This window comes from Pristiophorus japonicus, chromosome 16, assembly GCF_044704955.1.
Source record: "Pristiophorus japonicus isolate sPriJap1 chromosome 16, sPriJap1.hap1, whole genome shotgun sequence".
NCBI lineage: Eukaryota > Metazoa > Chordata > Chondrichthyes > Pristiophoridae > Pristiophorus > Pristiophorus japonicus.
In genome coordinates, this window is record NC_091992.1 from 113191562 (window position 1) to 113210722 (window position 19161).

The following is a 19161-nucleotide window of genomic DNA, read 5'->3' on the forward strand; positions in this document are numbered from 1 at the left end:
ATTTTTCTCCCTTGGTCCCTTACGTATGTAAATGAGGGGCCTAACGTCTGTTTTAGGTTCCCTCACAGAAATTGGACAGCGTTGAGCGGGACAAGCATCGGGCCTACCCTGCTCAGGATTCTTCAGCGACCACTGTGAATTTATCAGTGGCCGCCAACAAAAGGTAAGTATTTCAATGCAACATTTTTTTTTAAACTTTCCTGTGGAGCCAGGGGGAGCAGGAGCTCTTGGTAGCAGATGAGCGTTCTTGTCTCCCGACCAAATTGCCAACAGTTGACCCCGAGCTGCACATTACTCCAGCTTCGCAATGGGCGAAACACTGCCGTTTTCTGTTCATTCAGTTCAGTTCTTATCCTTAACCTCAATAGTTACAAAAATAACTGTTGTGATTATTGAAACAAAAACACAAGAGCTGTTGTTCCATGGTCAAGGTCATTCGCTTCTGCTGTCTAAGGGGCTTAGAGCTGTGGTTGCAAATTGCTGAATTTGTGAGTTTGAATACAGGCAAATCTGCCAGCCACACACATGATGAGTTCTGTCAACACTCAGCCAGGCTCCCAGCAGGTATAAAGAAGGATTTAGCTAAGGATGGGAGGTGAAGGTGCATACTCTTAGGGAGGGGGAGCAGATCAAACTAATCACCGTAGTAGCTTAAGTCCAGCCCTAATTGCTCAGTCAATATCTCTACCTGAAGTCGAGTATCTGGGTAGCAGGTTATATTCTCCATCTTGTTTCAAAGCAACAAGCAAATTTGCTGTGGGTTTTACAATAAGTCACTTGTTACTCATGAGTTATGCTGTCTTTCTCATCTATTAGACACATTTAGCATCCCACTGTTGTCAATCCTCCACACAGTTCTCTCTCCCCTTCCACAAAATTTACACGCACTTTGTACCTGTTCACCTTTGGGTTATCAAGTTCTTTTTCCTGCAGCCATTCTTTCTGTTAATGTGTCCTGCATTCTCTGCAGCTTTGGCTGTGTAGTCTTTATGTTCTATTTTCATCACACGTGTGCAGTAGGTTTTCCTGGTACATGGCAGATGCGAAAATTAGCTCTCAGATTAACGAGCTTATGATTATTAGAGAGATTTCCAGTATAAAAGGCTTTCCGACGACACACTGATTTATAGGCCAACTATTTCCATTGTGCATAATATAAGAAAGTTGATAATCTATTCCCATGACAAAGATGATTATAATTTTGCATGGCACATCAGATTCGGTCTGAAGGTAATGGGCTTACAAACATTCGCACGCAAGTGTAGCAGAATGAGACCACTTCCGACTAATAGTATTAATGCAAGGATTAACAACTCTTACCTCATAAACTATTCAGACCATCTCTACTTAACCCTTAGAAGAAAAAATATCACTGAATCTATCAAAACCAACCGTCATCATTGTAATATACACAAAGATTTGTGTAGATAAAATAAACTCAGGTTATTACTAAAATAAGTCAGGCATGTACAGCAGAGAATTGAAATGGAAAGTACTGAGCAGGACATTTAAAGCAGATATCAAAGAGGGATAAATACATGGAATAATTTACTAAGCATATTAACAGAGTCAAAAAACGTTGGATTTACGTATAATTTGTCAGGTCCCAAATAGAGAGAGTTGGAGCTGGATTTTCCTCTGGTCCGGTTTAGCCACCGGAGGAGGGTCAAACTGAGACTATGTCCGCCACACAGACCCTGACACTGACCCCAACCCATTTTACTGGGTCAGGCCTCATTAAAGATGCAGGGAGGGTTCACAGCAGTGAAAATGCAGTGGTGCTGCAGCACGACAATCACTGCAGCATCCGATGGGGATGGGTTGGTGGAAGGGCTAACATTAAAGGGAGCACAAGTCCTGTGATGAAAATAAATCTTGGGCAAATGGCTTGGAAGAATGATTTTCATACGGTTCGTGTTATGTATGTACTTTGGGTATTATTAGCCACTAGATGGCGTCACTGTTGGAGGCAATTGGGCTGTATGTATATTAGTCACTTTGGGCCTTAATAAAGCAGAGCCAAGGTCATACCTCTTGGAGTTAAACGGTACTCAGTCTAACAGTTATTGCATACACAACAGTTCGGTACGTGCATCACTGGAACATAGAGGGGACAATCTTACAAGTCTGCACTGCAGGCAGCACGAATTGGAAACTGCAAACAATCAATTGAATAATCATGTTCCCAGGGCACAGCCTCCCAGTGCCAACGCAAACCTGCAAAATTACCGCCCTAAAGCATCCTTATCTTGGTCCTAACAACCAAGCTGATAAAGCTAATAAACATTTTCAAAGTTAGTTGTGGCCCAGCTCTATTCAATCGCTGGTTTTACTTCTTGTGCTTTATGATTTATGTGATGGAATGATTGGAGCAGCGACAATTAATCTTCCCCCGGAGCCACGGTTTATCACACTGGTTCCTTTCATTGTTTTCCATGATTCCCTTTCTGACTAACTGCACATATGGAAAGTGCACAGAAATACACTGGTAATTATTTTTAGCGCTGGCTGCCATTTCGACAATACTTCATTGTGCTTTTTAAATACCATTTTACTAAAAATATAATAATGGCACAATGCACAATAATATGTATTTTTTAATGACGTTGAATAGTAAATTACTGAAACTCTGTCTGAATTTAATCGACACCGAGGAAGATTAGAAACTGAATCAGAATGCAACACTCCTTTCTTTTCTGCTTATGAGCTTTGTTTCTCTTTGTTACAAACCGCTGCAGATACTTAACAAATCTCGTGTTTCCTCCCTTGCAGGTTACGCTAAGCTGGGATAGAAGCGAGGGGTGTGAACAAGGGCTGCAGATACCTCGATTGCCAATAAGTGTTGGTGTGGGATTGGTTAGCAAGAAGTGCAATTCAAGGCAGGGTGCAAAATCCAATTAGGCAGGCATCAGTGCTAATAAGTCCTTGGATTGAAATGCGCAATCTGTGAGTGGGAGTTGGCAGTTAACAGCTTGGGCTGCCGGCTGCCCAGAGGTCTGTTTCTGTTTTTAAAATTCATTTTTATTCCCCCCCCCGCAACTAAATTTTCTCCCTTCCTGAAGATGTTGACTCATTGCTGGGTTACAGTTCCACAGGCAGTGCTTGTCTCCCAGTACCTCACCCAAGTGGCAATTACTCATGCAAGGCATTCGACGTGAGAGAGAGGGAAAAGACCTTCTACACACACCCACACACTTGCTTCCAGCAGAGGTCACTGGATAAAATGGGAATCATGAGTCTTTTCACATCCTCATGACGTCCCAAAGCACTTCACAGCCAATGAAGGACTTTTGAAGTGTAATCACAGTTAGAACATAAGAACATAAGAAATAGGAACAGGAGTAGGCCATGCGACACCTCGAGCCTGTTCCGCCATTCAACAAGAACATGGCTGATCTGATTATGGACTCAGCTCCACTTCCCTGCCCACTCCCCATAACCCCTTATCCCCGTATCGTTTAGGAAACTGTCTATTTCTGTCTTAAATTTATTCCATGTCCCAGCTTCCACAGCTCTCTGAGACAGCAAATTACACAGATTTACAACCCTCTGAGAGAAGAAATTTCTCCTCATCTCTTTTTTAAATGGGTGGCCCCTTATTCTAAAATCATGCCCTCTAGTTCTAGTTTCCCCATCAGTGGAAACATCCTCTCTGCATCCACCTTGTCAAGCCTCCTCATAATCTTATACGTTTCGATAAGATCACCTCTCATTCTTCTGAATTCCAATGAGTAGAGGCCCAACCTACTCAACCTTTCCTCATGTCAATCCCCTCATCCCCGGAATCAACCTAGTGAACCTTCTCTGAACTGCGTCCAAACCAAGTATATCCTTCCGTAAATATGGAGACCAAAACTGCACGCAGTATTCCAGGTGTGGCCACACCAATAGCTTATATAGCTGTAGCAAGACTTCCCTGCTTTTATACTCCATCCCCTTGCAATAAAGGCTAAGATACCTTTGGCCTTCCTGATCACTTGCTGTACCTGCATACTATCCTTTTGTGTTTCATGCACAAGTACCCCCAGGTCCCGCTGTACTGCGGCACTTTGCAATTTTTCTCCATTTAAATAATAACTTGCTCTTTAATTTTTTTCTGCCAAAGTGCATGACCTCACACTTTCCAACATTATACTCCATCTGCCAAATTTTTGCCCACTCACTTAGCCTGTCTATGGCCTTTTGCAGATTTTTTGTGTCCTCCTCACACATTGCTTTTCCTCCCATCTTTGTATCATCAGCAAACTTGGCTACGTTGCACTCAGTCCCTTCTTCCAAGTCGTTAATATAGTTTGTAAATAGTTGGGGTCCAAGCACTTATCCCTGCGGCACCCCACTAGCTACTGGTTGCCAATCAGAGAATGAACCATTTATCCTGACTCTCTGTTCTCTGTTAGTTAGCCAATCCTCTATCCATGCTAATATATTACCCCCAACCCCGTGAACTTTTATCTTGAGCAGTAACCTTTTATGTGGCATCTTGTCAAATGCCTTCTGGAAGTCCAAATACACCACATCCACTGGTTCCCCTTTATCCACCCTGTTCGTTACATCCTCGAAGAATTCCAGCAAATTTGTCAAACATGACTTCCCCTTCATAAATCCATGCTGACTCTGCCTGACCAAATTTTGCTTTTCCAAATGTCCTGCTACTGCTTTTTAATAATGGACTCCAACATTTTCTCAACCACAGATGTTAGGCTAACTGGTCTATAGTTTCCTGCTTTTTGTCTGCCTCTTTTTTTAAATAGGGGCATTACATTTGCAGTTTTCCAATCTGCTGGGACCTCCCCAGAATCCAGGGAATTTTGGTAAATTACAACCAATGCATCCACAATCCCTGCTGTTACTTCTCTTAAGACCCTAGGATGCAAGCCATCAGGTCCAGGGATTTATCTGCCTTTAGTCCCATTATCTTACTGAGTACTGTCATGTATCTTACATTATTATATATAACTGTATCCTAACATGCTATACATGACTGTAATAATATATGACCTATAACCACCAGTATACCTTACCACCAGGGGTGCACTTGCAAGAGACAGGTATATAAGGACAGGTCTCAGGCAAGTGCAGCATTCCAGAGCTGTGAAATAAATGTGTAGGTCCAGAGTGACCTTGACTTCACTACATGCCTCATGTGAATCTGTATTGAGGGGACAGGGCTTTACAGTGGCAATGAGTTACGGGATTACAGAATCCACAGAATGGCGAACAACGGATCAGATGAAAAGTACAATGCTGGAGACAATTGGGAGGACTTTGTAGAAAGGCTCAAGCAAAGCTTTGTAACCAAAGACTGGTTAGGAGATGACAAAGCAGACAAGAGAAGAGCCCATCTCTTGACCAGCTGTGGCTCGAAAACATACGCTTTAATGAAGGATCTGTTGGAGAACCCGAGAAACTAGCAAGCAAGTCGTTTGAAGAATTGAGTACACTGGTAAGAGACCACCTGAAGCCAGCGAGCAGCCTACACATGGCCAGACACAGGTTCTACAACTACAGACGCTGTGTGGGCCAGAGCATACCCGACTTCGTGGCGGAACTTCGGAGGTTGACTAGTTTATGTGAGTTCTCCGATGAACTGAGGAGAGAAATGCTGAGAGACTTTTTCATTGAAGGAATAGACCATGCAGGCATATTCCGAAAGCTCATAGAGACCAAGAACCTGACCTTAGAGGCAGCAGCACTGGTTGCACAGACATTCTTGGTAGGGGAAGAAGAAACGAGGTTGATTTACAATGCAGGAACGACAACTAACGAAATATCGGAACAAGAAGTTCACAGCATTAAACAAGCTACTACCCCCACACACAGACAAAACCGGGAGAACAGGCTCTCGACAGCAGGCAGTGGCGCCAGAAGCCATCAAGGGCCACAGGAACGGCCATTCACACCTCATCAACCCACAATGCGAGCAATCAACTACAAACTGAGAGAAGCTCAAGAGAGATCAGCCAGACGAAGCTCATTCTTTGCAAGCAGTCTATGCTGGAGGTGTGGGGGTGGGTACTCATCAAGGGGATGTCGATTTCAGCAGGCTGTTTGCAGGAACTGTGAATATACAGGGCATTTGGCCCGCATGTGCAAAAAAACGGCAGCTCGGCTGGTATATGAATTGGATGGGTCGGAAAGCGGACCAGAAGACGGTGGGGACAGTACCCGAGACACCAATGTACAGCGGGTCAGCATGATCAATGGCCGCTGCTCCTACAACAGGACGCCTCCTCTAATGATGAGGGTCCCACTCAATGGGATACCTGTCAACATGGAGCTGGATACGGGAGCGAGTCAATCTCTCATGGGCGCTCAACAATTTGAACAACTGTGGCCGCATAAAAGAGACAGACCAAAACTCACAAGGGTCGACACCAAACTAAGGACCTATACCAAAGAAATCGTACCAGTCCTCGGCAGCGCCATGCTCTCTGTCACACACAAAGGGACAGTGAACTGACTTCCCCTGTGGATTGTCCCCGGAGACCCCCCAGCAGAAGCTGGCTGGCAAAACTAAACTGGAACTAGGATGATGTCCATGCCATGTCATTAGAGGAACGGACCTCCTGCTCAACAATTATAAAGCGATTTGAACATCTCTTTCAGCCAGGTGTGGGCACTTTCAAAGGGGCCAAAGTCAAAATCTACATCACACAGGATGCTAGACTAGTCCATCACAAGGTCAGAGCTGTACCCTATGTGATGAGGGAAAAGATTGAACACAAACTAGACAGGCTTCTGCGGGAAGGCATTATATCACGTGTGGAATTTAACGACTGGGCAAGTCCCATCGTCCCAGTCATGAAGCCTGATTGATCCGTACGAATCTGTGGGGACTACAAATCTACCATAAACAGAGTCTCCCTACAGGACCAGTACCCGCTGCCCAGAGCGGAGGACTTATTTGCCACATTGGCTGGAGGTAAAGTTTTCTCAAAACTAGACCTCACATCTGCTTATATGACGCAAGAACTGACCGAGGAATCCAAGCTACTCACCACCATCAACACACATCGAGGCCTTTTCATGTATAATCGATGCCCATTCGGCATCAGGTCGGCAGCTGCCATATTCCAGCGCAACATGGAGAGTCTACTCAAGTCCATCCCGGAGACGGTTGTATTTCAAGACGACATACTTATCACGGGCAGGGACACCGACTCCCATCTCCGTAATTTGGAGGAAGTACTAAAGCGGTTGGATCGGGTAGGCCTACAAGTCAAGAAATCCAAGTGCCTGTTTCTCGTGCCCGAGGTTGAATTTTTGGGCAGAAGGATTGCCGCTGATGGAATCCGCCCAACAGAGTCCAAAACAGAAGCAATTCGCCTAGCACCCAGACCCCGGAATGTCTCAAAACTGCGCGCCTTTCTCGGGCTACTCAATTACTTTGGGAACTTTATGCAGAACTTAAGCACGCTGCTGGAGCCTCTCCACGTGCTACTCAGGAAGGGGTGAGATTGGTTTTGGGGGGACGCCCAGGAACGCACCTTCAATAAGGCACGCGACCTTCTGTGTTCCAACAGTGTTTTGACTTTCTTTGACCCAGGTAAAAAGCTAGTTCTCACATGCGATGCGTCAGCGAATGGGGTCGGGTGCGTTTTGCAACATGTCAATAGTGCGGGCAAATTACAACCCATAGCTTATGCCTCCAGGTCACTTTCGCGGGTGGAGCGCGGGTACGGAATGGTAGAAAAGGAGGCGCTCGCATGCGTGTACGGTGTCAAAAAGATGCACCAATACCTTTTCGGGGCCAAGTTCACGTTAGAAACCGACCACAAGCCCCTCATGTCCCCCCTACCTGAGAGCAAGGCAATAAACGCCAACGCCTTGGCGCGAATTCAACGGTGGGCACTCATGCTGGCGTCCTACAACTATACCATAAGGCACAGACCAGGCACAGACAACTGTGCCGACGCGCTCAACAGGCCACCCCTGGCGACCACGGAAGGGTCTGACGAACAGGACTGTGAGATAGTCATTGCAATCAATGGCTTTGAGTCCACAGGTTCGCCCATGACGGCTCGCCAAATCAGAGCCTGGACGGCCAGAGACCCCACGTTATCCTTAGTAAAAAGATGTGTCCTAACCGGTGACTGGGCAGAGGCTCACGATGCCTGCCCCGAGGAATTAAAACCCTTTCACAGGCGCATGCATGAGCTATCACTACAAGCAGACTGCCTGACGTGGGGCAGCCGAGTAGTCATGCCTCTGCGAGGCAGAGAGGCATTTGTCCGGGAGCTCCACCGCGAGCACCCGGGGATCGTTCTCATGAAGGCCATAGCCAGATCCCACATCTGGTGGCCTGGTATTGACGCGGACTTGGAGCTCTGCGTCCGAAGGTGCACCATTTGTGCCCAACTCAGCAATGCCCCCAGGGAGGCTCCCCTGAGCACCGTGGTCGCGGGTGCACGTAGACTATGTGGGCCCATTCATGGGCAAAATGTTCCTCGTAGTTGTAGATGCATTTTCAAAGTGGATCGAATGCACATTTTAAACTCGAGCACGACCTCCACCACTGTGGAGAGCCTCTCAACCATGTTTGCAACGCACGGAATCCCTGACATATTGGTCAGTGACAATGGTCCGTGTTTCACCAGCGCAGAATTCCAAGATTTTATAATTGACCATGGCATAAATCACGTCAAGACGGCACCATTCAAGCTGGCCTCTAACGGCCAGGCGGAGAGAGCAGTGCAAATCATTAAACAAGGCATGCTTAAAATCCAAGGTCCCACGCTGCAGGGTCGCCTGTCGCGTCTGCTGCTGGCATACAGATCTCGTCCGCACTCATTGACTGGGACCCCCCCCCGCGCAACTGTTGATGAAAAGGACTTTAAAGACAAGGCTCTCATTAATCCTACCAGACATGCACAAAATCGTTGAGGCAAAGTGCCGTAAGCTGACTGAGTACCATGACAGAAATTCGAGCGGGAGATGGAATGAGATAGGGGACAAAGTGTTTGTACTAAACTATGGCAGGGGTCCCAAATGGCTTGCAGGGACAGTAACGGGCAAGGAAGGAAACAGGCTACTGGTAGTACAAATGGACAATGGCAAAACCTGCCAGAGGCATGTAGACCAAGTCAAAAGCAGATTTACCAACAACACTGCGGAACCAGAGGCAGATTACAATGTGGAACTCGCACCATACCTGGTGGACAGACAGAGAGACCAACCTGAGGAAAGGGCAATCCCAACAGACAGCCCGGGCGAGTCAACAACAATCACACCAATCGAAACAGACAGCCCAGGCGAGATACCAGCATCCACACCCAAAGAAAAACAGACACCAAGGCAAACAACTGAACCACAACTCAGACGCTCCACGCGAGAGCGTAGACCACCTGAGAGACTGAACCTATAAAGACAATAAGACCTTGGGGGAGGGTGATGTCATGTATCTTACATTATTATATATAACTGTATCCTAACATGCTATACATGACTGTAATAAGATATGACCTGTAACCACCAGCATACCTTACCACCAGGGGTGCACTTGCAAGAGACAGGTATATAAGGACAGGTCTCAGGCAAGTGCAGCATTCCAGAACTGTGAAATAAAGGTGCAGGTCCAGAGTGACCTTGACTTCACTACATGCCTCGTGTGAATCTGTACTGAGGGGACAGGACTTTACAAGTACCACCTCCTTAGTGATTGTGATTGTGTTAAGTTCCTCCCCCCTTATAGCCCCTTGACAATCCAGTGTCGGAATATTGTTAGTGTCCTCTACCGTAAAGAGTGATACAAAATATTTGTTCAGAGTTTCTTCCACCTCCATGTTCCCCATTACTAATTCCCTGGTCTCGTCCTCTAAGGGGCCAACATTTACTTTTGCCATTCTTTTCCTTTTTATATACCTATAGAAACTCTTGCTATCTGTTTTTATATTTTGTGCTAGTTTACTTTCATAGTAAATCTTCCCTTTCTTAATAATTTTTTTAGTCGTTCTTTGCTGGTTTTTAAAAGCTTCCCAGTCTTCTGTCCTCCCACTAAATTTGGCCACTTTGTATGCCCTTGTTTTTAATTGGATACCATCCTTTATTTCTTTAGTTAGCCACGGATGGCTATCTTTTCTCTTACACCCTTTCCTCTTCACTGGAATATATTTTTCTTGAGAGTTGTGAAATATCTCCTTAAATGTACACCACTGTTCATCAACCGTCCTGCACTTTAATCTATTTTCCCTGTCCGCTTTACCCAACTCTGCCCTCATACCTTCATTGTCTCCTTTATTTATGCTTAGTACGCTAGTTAGAGATCCAACTTTCTCACCCTCCATCTGAATTTGGAATGTAGGGAAATGTGACAGTCAATTTGTACACAGCAAGGTCCCACAGACAGCAATGAGATAATGAGCAGAGAATCTATTTTAGTGATGTTGACCAGGAAATTGCCTCTGCTGTTCGAATAGTCCCATGGGATGTTTTACATCCACCTGACAGGACCTTGGTTTATCCAAACGACAGTGCTGCACTCCTTCAGTATGGAAGTGTCAGTATAGATTATGTCTCTGGAGTAGGACTTGTACCCACAACCTTCTGACTCAGAGGCGAGAGTGCTATCCACTGAGCCAATGCTGATGTAGAGGAGCGGAATTGCATCGCCCACCTGTTACACCCCCCGCCCAATGTTCAGGTCTGTTGCAGTCAGTGCGGCTGAATATCGGGCGGGGAGTGTAATGTGCGGCCGATGCGTGCCACCCTTTTCGTGCGACTGGCCAAGACAAATTTCCACTCTCTGTGTTTCCTTTTTAAATATTCATTTCTTTGCAGAAAGTTTCACTTGGTTGCCGGTAATTCATAATCTCTTTCAGATTGTCTGAAACCATCAGATTTGACGTTTTCTTCCCATATATCATGACCCAACATAATGCTCAGAGTAATCTGTTGAACTGATGTGTGCAATACTATGGGGGAAAAATGTGGGGCGTTTGCATCTCCCATTAGCGGTAACGACTTTTCGCCCAGGCGTGGCACCGCTACTGACGCCCGTGAAATTCTGCGGGAGTTTAGCGGTAGCGGTAACCGGTAGCGCCCCACTCTGCTGCGCCAGTGATGGTGACAGCATCATCCGTTTTCATCCCGGAGCGAAAATTGATTAGCACCCCCTGAGGCTGCACTGGACGATGTCCCCTTTAGGAGGTGCAAACCGGGCTATAGAGTGCTCATAGGGCGAAAATTAAAGGGGAGATGGAGGAACTGAAAAAATGGCCGACTTATCGAGGCCTTCTTCCTCCTCAGTCACGGGGCCCGTGCCGCGATCCGGCACTCTGCTTGTGTGCCGGGCTGCTGCCATGGTCCAGCGATGGACTCGTCTCCCACCCACAGAGTCAGCAGCTTGGCTCTCCCCTTTCATGAAGGGGTGGGCCCTGTCTACATGACAACGCTATGTATCCCACCGCGTAACGCTGCGCCATTTGTGGAGTCCTTCCGCCCCGCTTGTGCCCCACAGAGCAAGTGGAGTGAGGTATTTTGTGCTCCACTTGCTCTCTGGGGCAGTAAGTTGAATATAGGTTGCGGGGCGGGACTTCCACGCCTGTTGTAGGAACTCCCGCCTCCCGGCTGTTGGTACGCAATTTTCGGCCCAATGAATCATAACTGGACACCTTTAACAGAAAATGAATTGTGATTAACACTTTTCCAAATTTACATTGCACAAGTTGAGGGAGATACAATACATCACTGATTGAAACCTAATCAAAAGTGTATTCCACTCTACTATTGTTGGAGCAAGTTGCTCTGCTCTTGACCCTGAAACATAAGCCTTCATGTAGAAATAGATAAGTGTTTTGTGACAAAGGGTACAACAAAATCTTCTCATTATTCAAGCTTTGAGGCGTCAGTTGATATTTCTGCATCAAAATAAATAAAGATAACAATGTCAACTTTGCAAATGCGCATTGCTGGCATGACAGTGAAAAGGAAATCACTGCCATGCTCCCCGTGGATTTCCATCCGTTATTGTTACGGAGATAGATAAATGTAAGCAGTCTTGGTGAGGGCTAGGATATAGGTTTGAAGCTCATCTCTGGTCCAGCAAGATACAGAGATAAGGTTACACACTCACTGGTACTGCCTGATCGACCAGTTGGGGAGGCTGAAAGAATCAGTGATAAGAGTATGGAGTTCTTGGTGAGGGCTGAAAACAATGGCTTCAGTCATCCCAATGCTCAATTAGAGTACATTTTGACTCACCCATGACTCATTGTCCAAGGATGGAACTATAAGGATACATCAGAGGTGACTGTGCAGGGGTGAGAAGAACTGGCCTTGCTGGAGATGTGCTGGATGCATTAGGATGGGTTAGGATGGGTAGGAATGGTTAAATTAGCTATATGGATAATTTCAGTCCTTTAGATGAAAAAGTCCATAGGTATCTCATGCTTAGTCTTGGAGCTGAAGGTGAAGGCATTGAGGGAAAGGAGATGGAGGAGACAGTTTCAACAGAGAAAAGGTGTTTGAGTTTGTCTTTGACCTCCAGGATGCTAATGGAACAGTAGGGCAGGTCTCCAGTCGTCTTAATCCCTGCCACTGGACCAAGACCTATCTCTGTCAAGCCCGTGTGGTGGCTGGTGTGCAACGGCCACCGCACGTTAAAAAAAATCCACGCACTGGCCGGGACCTGGAATATCAGGTCCTTCATTGAAACACCTGTGAACTCATCCTTTTTTGGCGTGGAAGCAAGTCACCCTCGATACGAGGGACCGTCTATGATGATGATGGGACAGTAGGAAGGTTTGGTTGTAGAAAAAGAGGCGTGATATAAGAGATGGTCAAGCCAAATCTGCCACTGGATGGCCAGAGCAGATATATGTTGGGTTTGCTCAAGTTAAAAGCACTCTGACTTGAGGCTGCAAAGGTGGGAAGTGCCTTGGGGGAACAGCTGTGGCAGTAGACTATGAACAGTTTGATGAAGACAGGGGTAACTGTTGATCACATCAACAGGCACTGAGGTCTCTTGGCAAGTGGAGGTCACAAGAAGGGGAGTTAGAAAATGCGGGAGCTGGCCAGAAGTTTTTCCAAAAGCATAAGGTGAGGGTACCGGAGTTGGAAGTAGACAGAGACAGGCAGACAGTGAGAGACAAAGAACTGATTAGAGAGACAAAGTCGGTAACCAAGATCTTGGAGCTGGGCCCATGTGAAGGGTGGCTGTGATTATGGGTGGGGACTTCATGCGAAGGGTGAGGTTGAGTGCAGAAAAGTCAGAGAGAGTAAAGGGTTATATTAACCAGATCAATATTCTGAGGTTTACAGTGTGATGTCCTTACTCTCCACGCCTTTTCTCTGCTGTTATGTCATATACTTGATTAGAAAGTGAACATTTGTACCTCTATATATTGAGAAGACTCCATCTCTCATTGACACTATTTTATCATTTCCACGAATCCTCTGTAACACATCTGCTCCCCTCCCTCTCTGGCCGGCTTATCACAGGGGGCTTGAATTTGCGGACCCTATGGGCGCGTACGAACTGCGCACGTGCCCGTAGTGGCCGCACACGTTCTGGGTTTAGGTGTGAAGCGCTGCGCCTAAACCCAAGAATCCGCTTGACAAATCCACCGCATCAGAAGGAAAAGGGCCTCCGCGGGCGGAGAGTTGGGCTATTTGTCCAACTACTGCCCAGTGAATGCCCTGCAAATTCTTACGCTGGTAAAAGCAGGTGTAAGGCCTGCTTTTACCAGCATAAGAGTTTTTAAAAAATTGAAAAATAAAATGTTATCACTCATTTATATATTAAAAACCCTGTCCATTAAGGTAAGTTTATTTTTAGTCCTGTTAAAACATATTAAAAAACATTTTCAAAAAAATAAATTTTTGTATAAAATATTTAATTAAATTGCATTTTAATTAATATTAAATATGTAATGTGTTTTTTTATTTATCTAATGCGTTTGTGTGTTTTTGGGGTATTCCCATTCGTACTTAGGCCATCTCCATAGAAACGGAGTTACCATATGTATGAACGGGGATCCCTCCATTTTGATAGGCTGGGCCAGCCCACGTGATCCCAGTGTTGTGTACGAAGCCCTTATGATCCTGGGATACGTGGGCCCCTACGCTGGCCTACACATAGAGGCCCAGGACCAGAAGTATCTGAACCTCCCGGTCCACCAGGTACTTCTGTAGAAATGTTTGCGGTCGGAGGCATCCGCCCACAGGAAGCCTCTGACTGCAAATTCTGGGCCAGAGTGCTTGGAGTCAGTCTGGGGTGGTGTGTCCAATTCTGGGCACTGCACTTTAGGAAGGATGTGAAGGCTTTAGAGTGGGTGCCGAAAAGATTTACAAGAATGGTTCCAGGGATGAGGGATTTCAGTTACGTGGATAGACTGGAGAAACTGGGGTTGTTCTCCTTGGAGCAGAGAAGACTGAGAGGAGATTTGATCGAGGTGTTCAAAATCATGAGGGGTCAAAACAGAGTAGATAGAGAGAAACTGTTCCCATTGGCGGAAGGGTCGAGAACCAGAGGGCACAGATTGAAGGTGATTGGCAGAAGGTCCAAAGGCGACATGAGGGAAAACTTTTTTACGCAGCGAGTGATGATCTGGAATGCACTGCCAGAAAGGTTGGTGGAGGCAAATTCAATCATGTCTTTCAAAAGAGAATTAGATAAGAACCTGAAAGAAAAGAAATTGCAGGGCTATGGAGAAAGGGCCGGGGATTGAAACCAGCTGAAGTGTTCTTGCAGAGAGCCGGCATGGACTTGACGGGCCGAATGGCCTCCTACTCTGATGTAATGATCCTATGGTCAGATTGCAGGTATTCATCTTTTATTGACTACGTTTTTTATTTATTTTGTTCTTGGAGCATGGATGACATTGAGAAGCCCCACTTAGCACCATCACTTAGAGGGTGGTGATGGGCCTTCTCTTTGAACCAATTTGGTCCTTGGGCTGATGGTGATCCATCTAATAATCCGGCTCAAGTTCAAATCCCATCACGGCAGCTTGGTGAATTTAAATTCAGTTAATTAAATAAATCTTGAATTAAAAAGCTAGTATCAGTAATGGTGACCATGAAACTACCGGATTGTCGGAAAAACCCAATTGGGTCACCAACGTCCTTTAGGGAAGGAAATCTGCCGTCCTTACCCCGCCTGGCTTATATATAACTCCAGACAAACAGCAATTTGGTTGGCTCTTAATTGTCCTCTAAAATGGCCTACGGAGCCACTCAGTTATGCCAAACTGCCACAGCAAAGTCAGCACTGTGATAGTACCTTCACCACACGGACTGCAGCAGTTCAAGGCGACGGCTCACCAGTGCCTTCTCAAGGACGATTAGGGACGGGCAATAAATGCTGCCTTTACCAGCAACGCCCACATCCCATGAATGAATATATTTTTTAAAATATTGTTAAAAAGGGAATTCTAAATCCGTATGGTGTGTGCCTTGGAGAAGAATCTGAAGGTGATGATGTTCTCAATTTGTCGCTACTCTTGTCCTTCTTGGTGGTAGAGGTCTACTTTGAAGAATACAAATAAAAATGTTTAAAGAATCAATTACTGAATTTTTTACATAGAATTTCACAGCACAGGAACAGGCCATTCATCCCAACAGATCAATGCCAGTGTTTATATTCCACACGAGCTTCCTCCTGCTTTATTTCATCTCACCTTAACAACATATTCTATTCCTTTCTCCCTCATGTACTTATCTACCTTCTCCTTAAATGCCCTTTGTTAGTTGTGATCACACAACACTCTGAATAGATGACAGCAAGTAGATGCCCAAGGGAAGATGAGATGTCGTTTCATGTAAATTGTAGTAAATTTCTGACCAGATTGTTATTTTAATCCAATTGTTTTTTGTCAGGTATGAATATTTCAGCCAATCAGGATGAAGAAACACATCAGGAAACATATCAAATGGAAATTGACAAAGAGACTAAGAAATGCATCTTGCGTACACACACAGGGAACTTCTGGACATTGGTTACTCATGGAGGGATCCAATCAACAGCTACTGAAATGTAAGTTAGCTTAATCATTCAAAGCATAGACTTTCTGTAGTGGAAATTATTATAAAGCTAGACTGGTCGCAAGTTTATTGCCAACTTAGCTAACAAAGCCAGCTGACAGTATCTGTCCCGACATTTATACCAGCCATTGACTTATCCCAAATACTGACTCTCAAAGCCAAACCAGTAGCTATCTGCACAGACGCACTGTTACAACAGCTCAAATTGATTTGTCATATGGTCAAAGAGATTGATTTTCAGGAAGCGTTTGAAAGCAGGGCAAGAGGCAAAGTGGTTGAGGGAGACAATTCAAGAGGGCAAGAGTGTAGCGATTAAATGATCGCCCCCCCCCCCCCACCCCTCCAGAGGTACAGCAGATAAAGAGGGCAACAAAAAATTATCTGAAGTCAGTAGAGCAGAGTCCAAGTGGGCTCTGTATGGCTGGAGAAACTTAATTCTGAAGTGGGTTTGCTCGAGTGCAGGTCGGTGGAGCTTGGCAAGGAATGGACTGATAATGTGCAGGATTCCGCACATGGGCTGTGTAATCTGGTATAACAGTGAGTTTGTGAAGGGCGGAGGCAGGGAGGCTGGCAAGGAGAGAGTTGGAGAAATCAATCCTGAAGATGTTGAAGACTCAGATGAAAGTTTCAGCAGCAGGGTGGGCGAGCTTGCACCATGGAGGAATATGCACCAAACAATAAAAGAAAGACTTGCATTTATATAGCGCCGTTCATGACCTCAGGACGTCCCATGGAAATGAAAATCGTAAGCCAATGGAAATAAAAATCTGGAGAGATGCATAACAGGCCGATATCGCACGTTTTACACTATCACCCAAAGTCAAAATTACCCCCAAGGTGTTACCTAAAAATGTTATGGTATGTTTGTTATTGCCATGAACACGCTTCATTTTGTCATTTGATATCCATTAACTCATCAACAAGATGTCACTACCAGCTCAACAATATCGTACCATTACCATTCCCACTACCTCACCAGGATCATGTTATTCAACTTCGATTGTGTTGCATTTATGACATGTGTAATCCTATATACAGTTGTAATCTGGATTGATAACAAAGTGAAACATGTGATCTGCACAGCTGAAGTACTTCACCTAATGGTAATGAATTCCATCAACATACACAGAAATGGTGTATATTTTTTTAGTGTCCAGGTGCAAGGCAACTGCCTGGGTGGGTTCTGGTGGGAGATGATTGCTGGGAACAAGACCAGCTTTTTTTGAACATTGTTTCTCTTTCCAATCCAGAGATGCCAACTGCAAGTTTGAAATAGAGTGGCGTGGACGACGAATAGCACTCAAGGCTAACAATGGCAAATACATCTGTACAAAGAAAAATGGACAGCTTGCATCAGTGAGTGACTCAGCTGGTGAGTTAAGCCCGAGTGAAAGAATCTTAAAAAAAGGTACAAATATAGGAATGGGTTTAATTGTGCTATTTTCAGTAACTACTGAATATCAGCCTAGAAATCCCGGTCAGCGACTAAAAAAGGGAAAAAAGATGTGCATCTACCTGTTCCTGCTGCGTCCATGCGAGATCCCGGTCCTGAGGCCTCCACTGACTGCGCGTCGCAGCACGTCAGGACATGCGCAGAGCTGGAGCTGCAGTCACATGGCTCTGGGCAGCCAATCAAGGTAAAGTATTTTCTCATTCATAATAGTGGAGTTCCCATTATTATGATTGAGAAACCCCCCCAAACACCCAAAACATTAATAAAAAATAGAAAAAAATAACACATATTTAACATTAATTTAAATTAAAGTTATTTATGTCTTATTAAAAAATATATATTTTACCGATTTAAAAAAAAATTTAAATTATGGTTTAAATTAAACTTACCGTAGTGGGGAGGGTTTTTAACAATAAAATGTGTTTTTAAATTTTATTTTATTATGTTTTTGTGTGTTTTAAAACTCTTACACTTGTAAAAGTAGGCTACACGCCTGCTTTTATCAGGCGCAAGAGTTTTCAGGACATTTGCTGGGCAAGATACGGGTAAATACCGCAATCTTGCCCTTGCAAATGTCCTCGCTCCCGAGATGCGGAGGATCTAGATCAGAAAAGCCGGTTTTAAGTGCACACGCATTGTGCGCTGAAAACCGTCTTTTGCAATGCCTTCCCAGGTCCATACGGACCAGGGGAGGCCATGATTTCTGGGCCATCAATTCCAACTCCCACCCACGCCTACTGGGATTATATCGAACGCATTGACTGGGCTATTTTCTTTTATGGCAACAATGGTTGTAACTTGAGACAAGTTAAGTCAGAAGGTTGTGGGTTCAAGTCCCACTCCAGGAACTTGAGCACATGAATCTAAGCTGTATTGAGGGAGTGCTGCACAGATGGAGGTGCCGTCTTTCGGATGAGATGTTAAACCAAGGTCCCATCTGCCCTCTCAGGTGGACATGGCACTATTTCGAAGAAGAGTAGGGGGGTTATCCCCTGTGTCCTGGCCAATATTTATCCCTCAATCAACATAACAAAAAAACATTATCTAGTCATTATCACATTACTGTTTGTGGGAGTTTGCTGTGTGCAAGTTGGCTGCCGCGTTTCCCACATTACAACAGTGACTACACTCCAAATGTACTTCATTGGCTGTAAAGCGATTTGAGACGTCCGGTGGCAGTGAAAGGCGCTATGTAAATGCAAATCTTTCTTTCTTTAATTTCCTCATTCAAATGACTGGCAAGAAATTTCTGAATATGCAAACTCATTTGGTACTAATATTGCAAATTCATGGAAAAAATTGTGAAAAGCACATGATTTAGAAAGAAGCTTCAATGAGGATTCCAAATCAAAATCCTGTCTACCAATATTTTCCTATTTCCTTGCCATATAATAATATATGAGGAATGGAGACACTGGAGAACACTTTGTTTTCAGTAAATGAAAACAACTTCAAACTCACTAACTCATCCCATATTATAAGAACGAAGAGCTGTATATCGTTCACAATCTTGGAATCTGGAAGAAATAATTTCCTGGTTGGTGAGCAAAATGCATTGACCACATCCAACTTACATATATTTATTAGCTATTCCTATAACAGTCAAAATGGTTTCGTGGGTGACTAAATGGCTACTGTTAATTAAGTTTCGAAATCATCACCTTAAATTTCTGTCTTTCAAAGCAATGAAGACAAGAATCTCATTAACCTAAATGTTTTAGCAAGTG

At 44.8% G+C, this 19161-nt stretch overlaps 1 protein-coding gene across 1 annotated transcript in view; it reads left to right on the forward strand.

The window, feature by feature from the left end:
• Positions 1–19161, forward strand: part of fscn2b (fascin actin-bundling protein 2b, retinal) — a 57016-nt gene that overhangs the window by 31538 nt on the left and 6317 nt on the right. Inside the window, exons 2-3 of the mRNA XM_070857701.1 lie at positions 15817–15973; positions 17232–17353. Of these exons, the coding sequence (XP_070713802.1) occupies positions 15817–15973; positions 17232–17353 (279 nt within the window). The remainder of the gene's footprint in view (positions 1–15816; positions 15974–17231; positions 17354–19161) is intronic.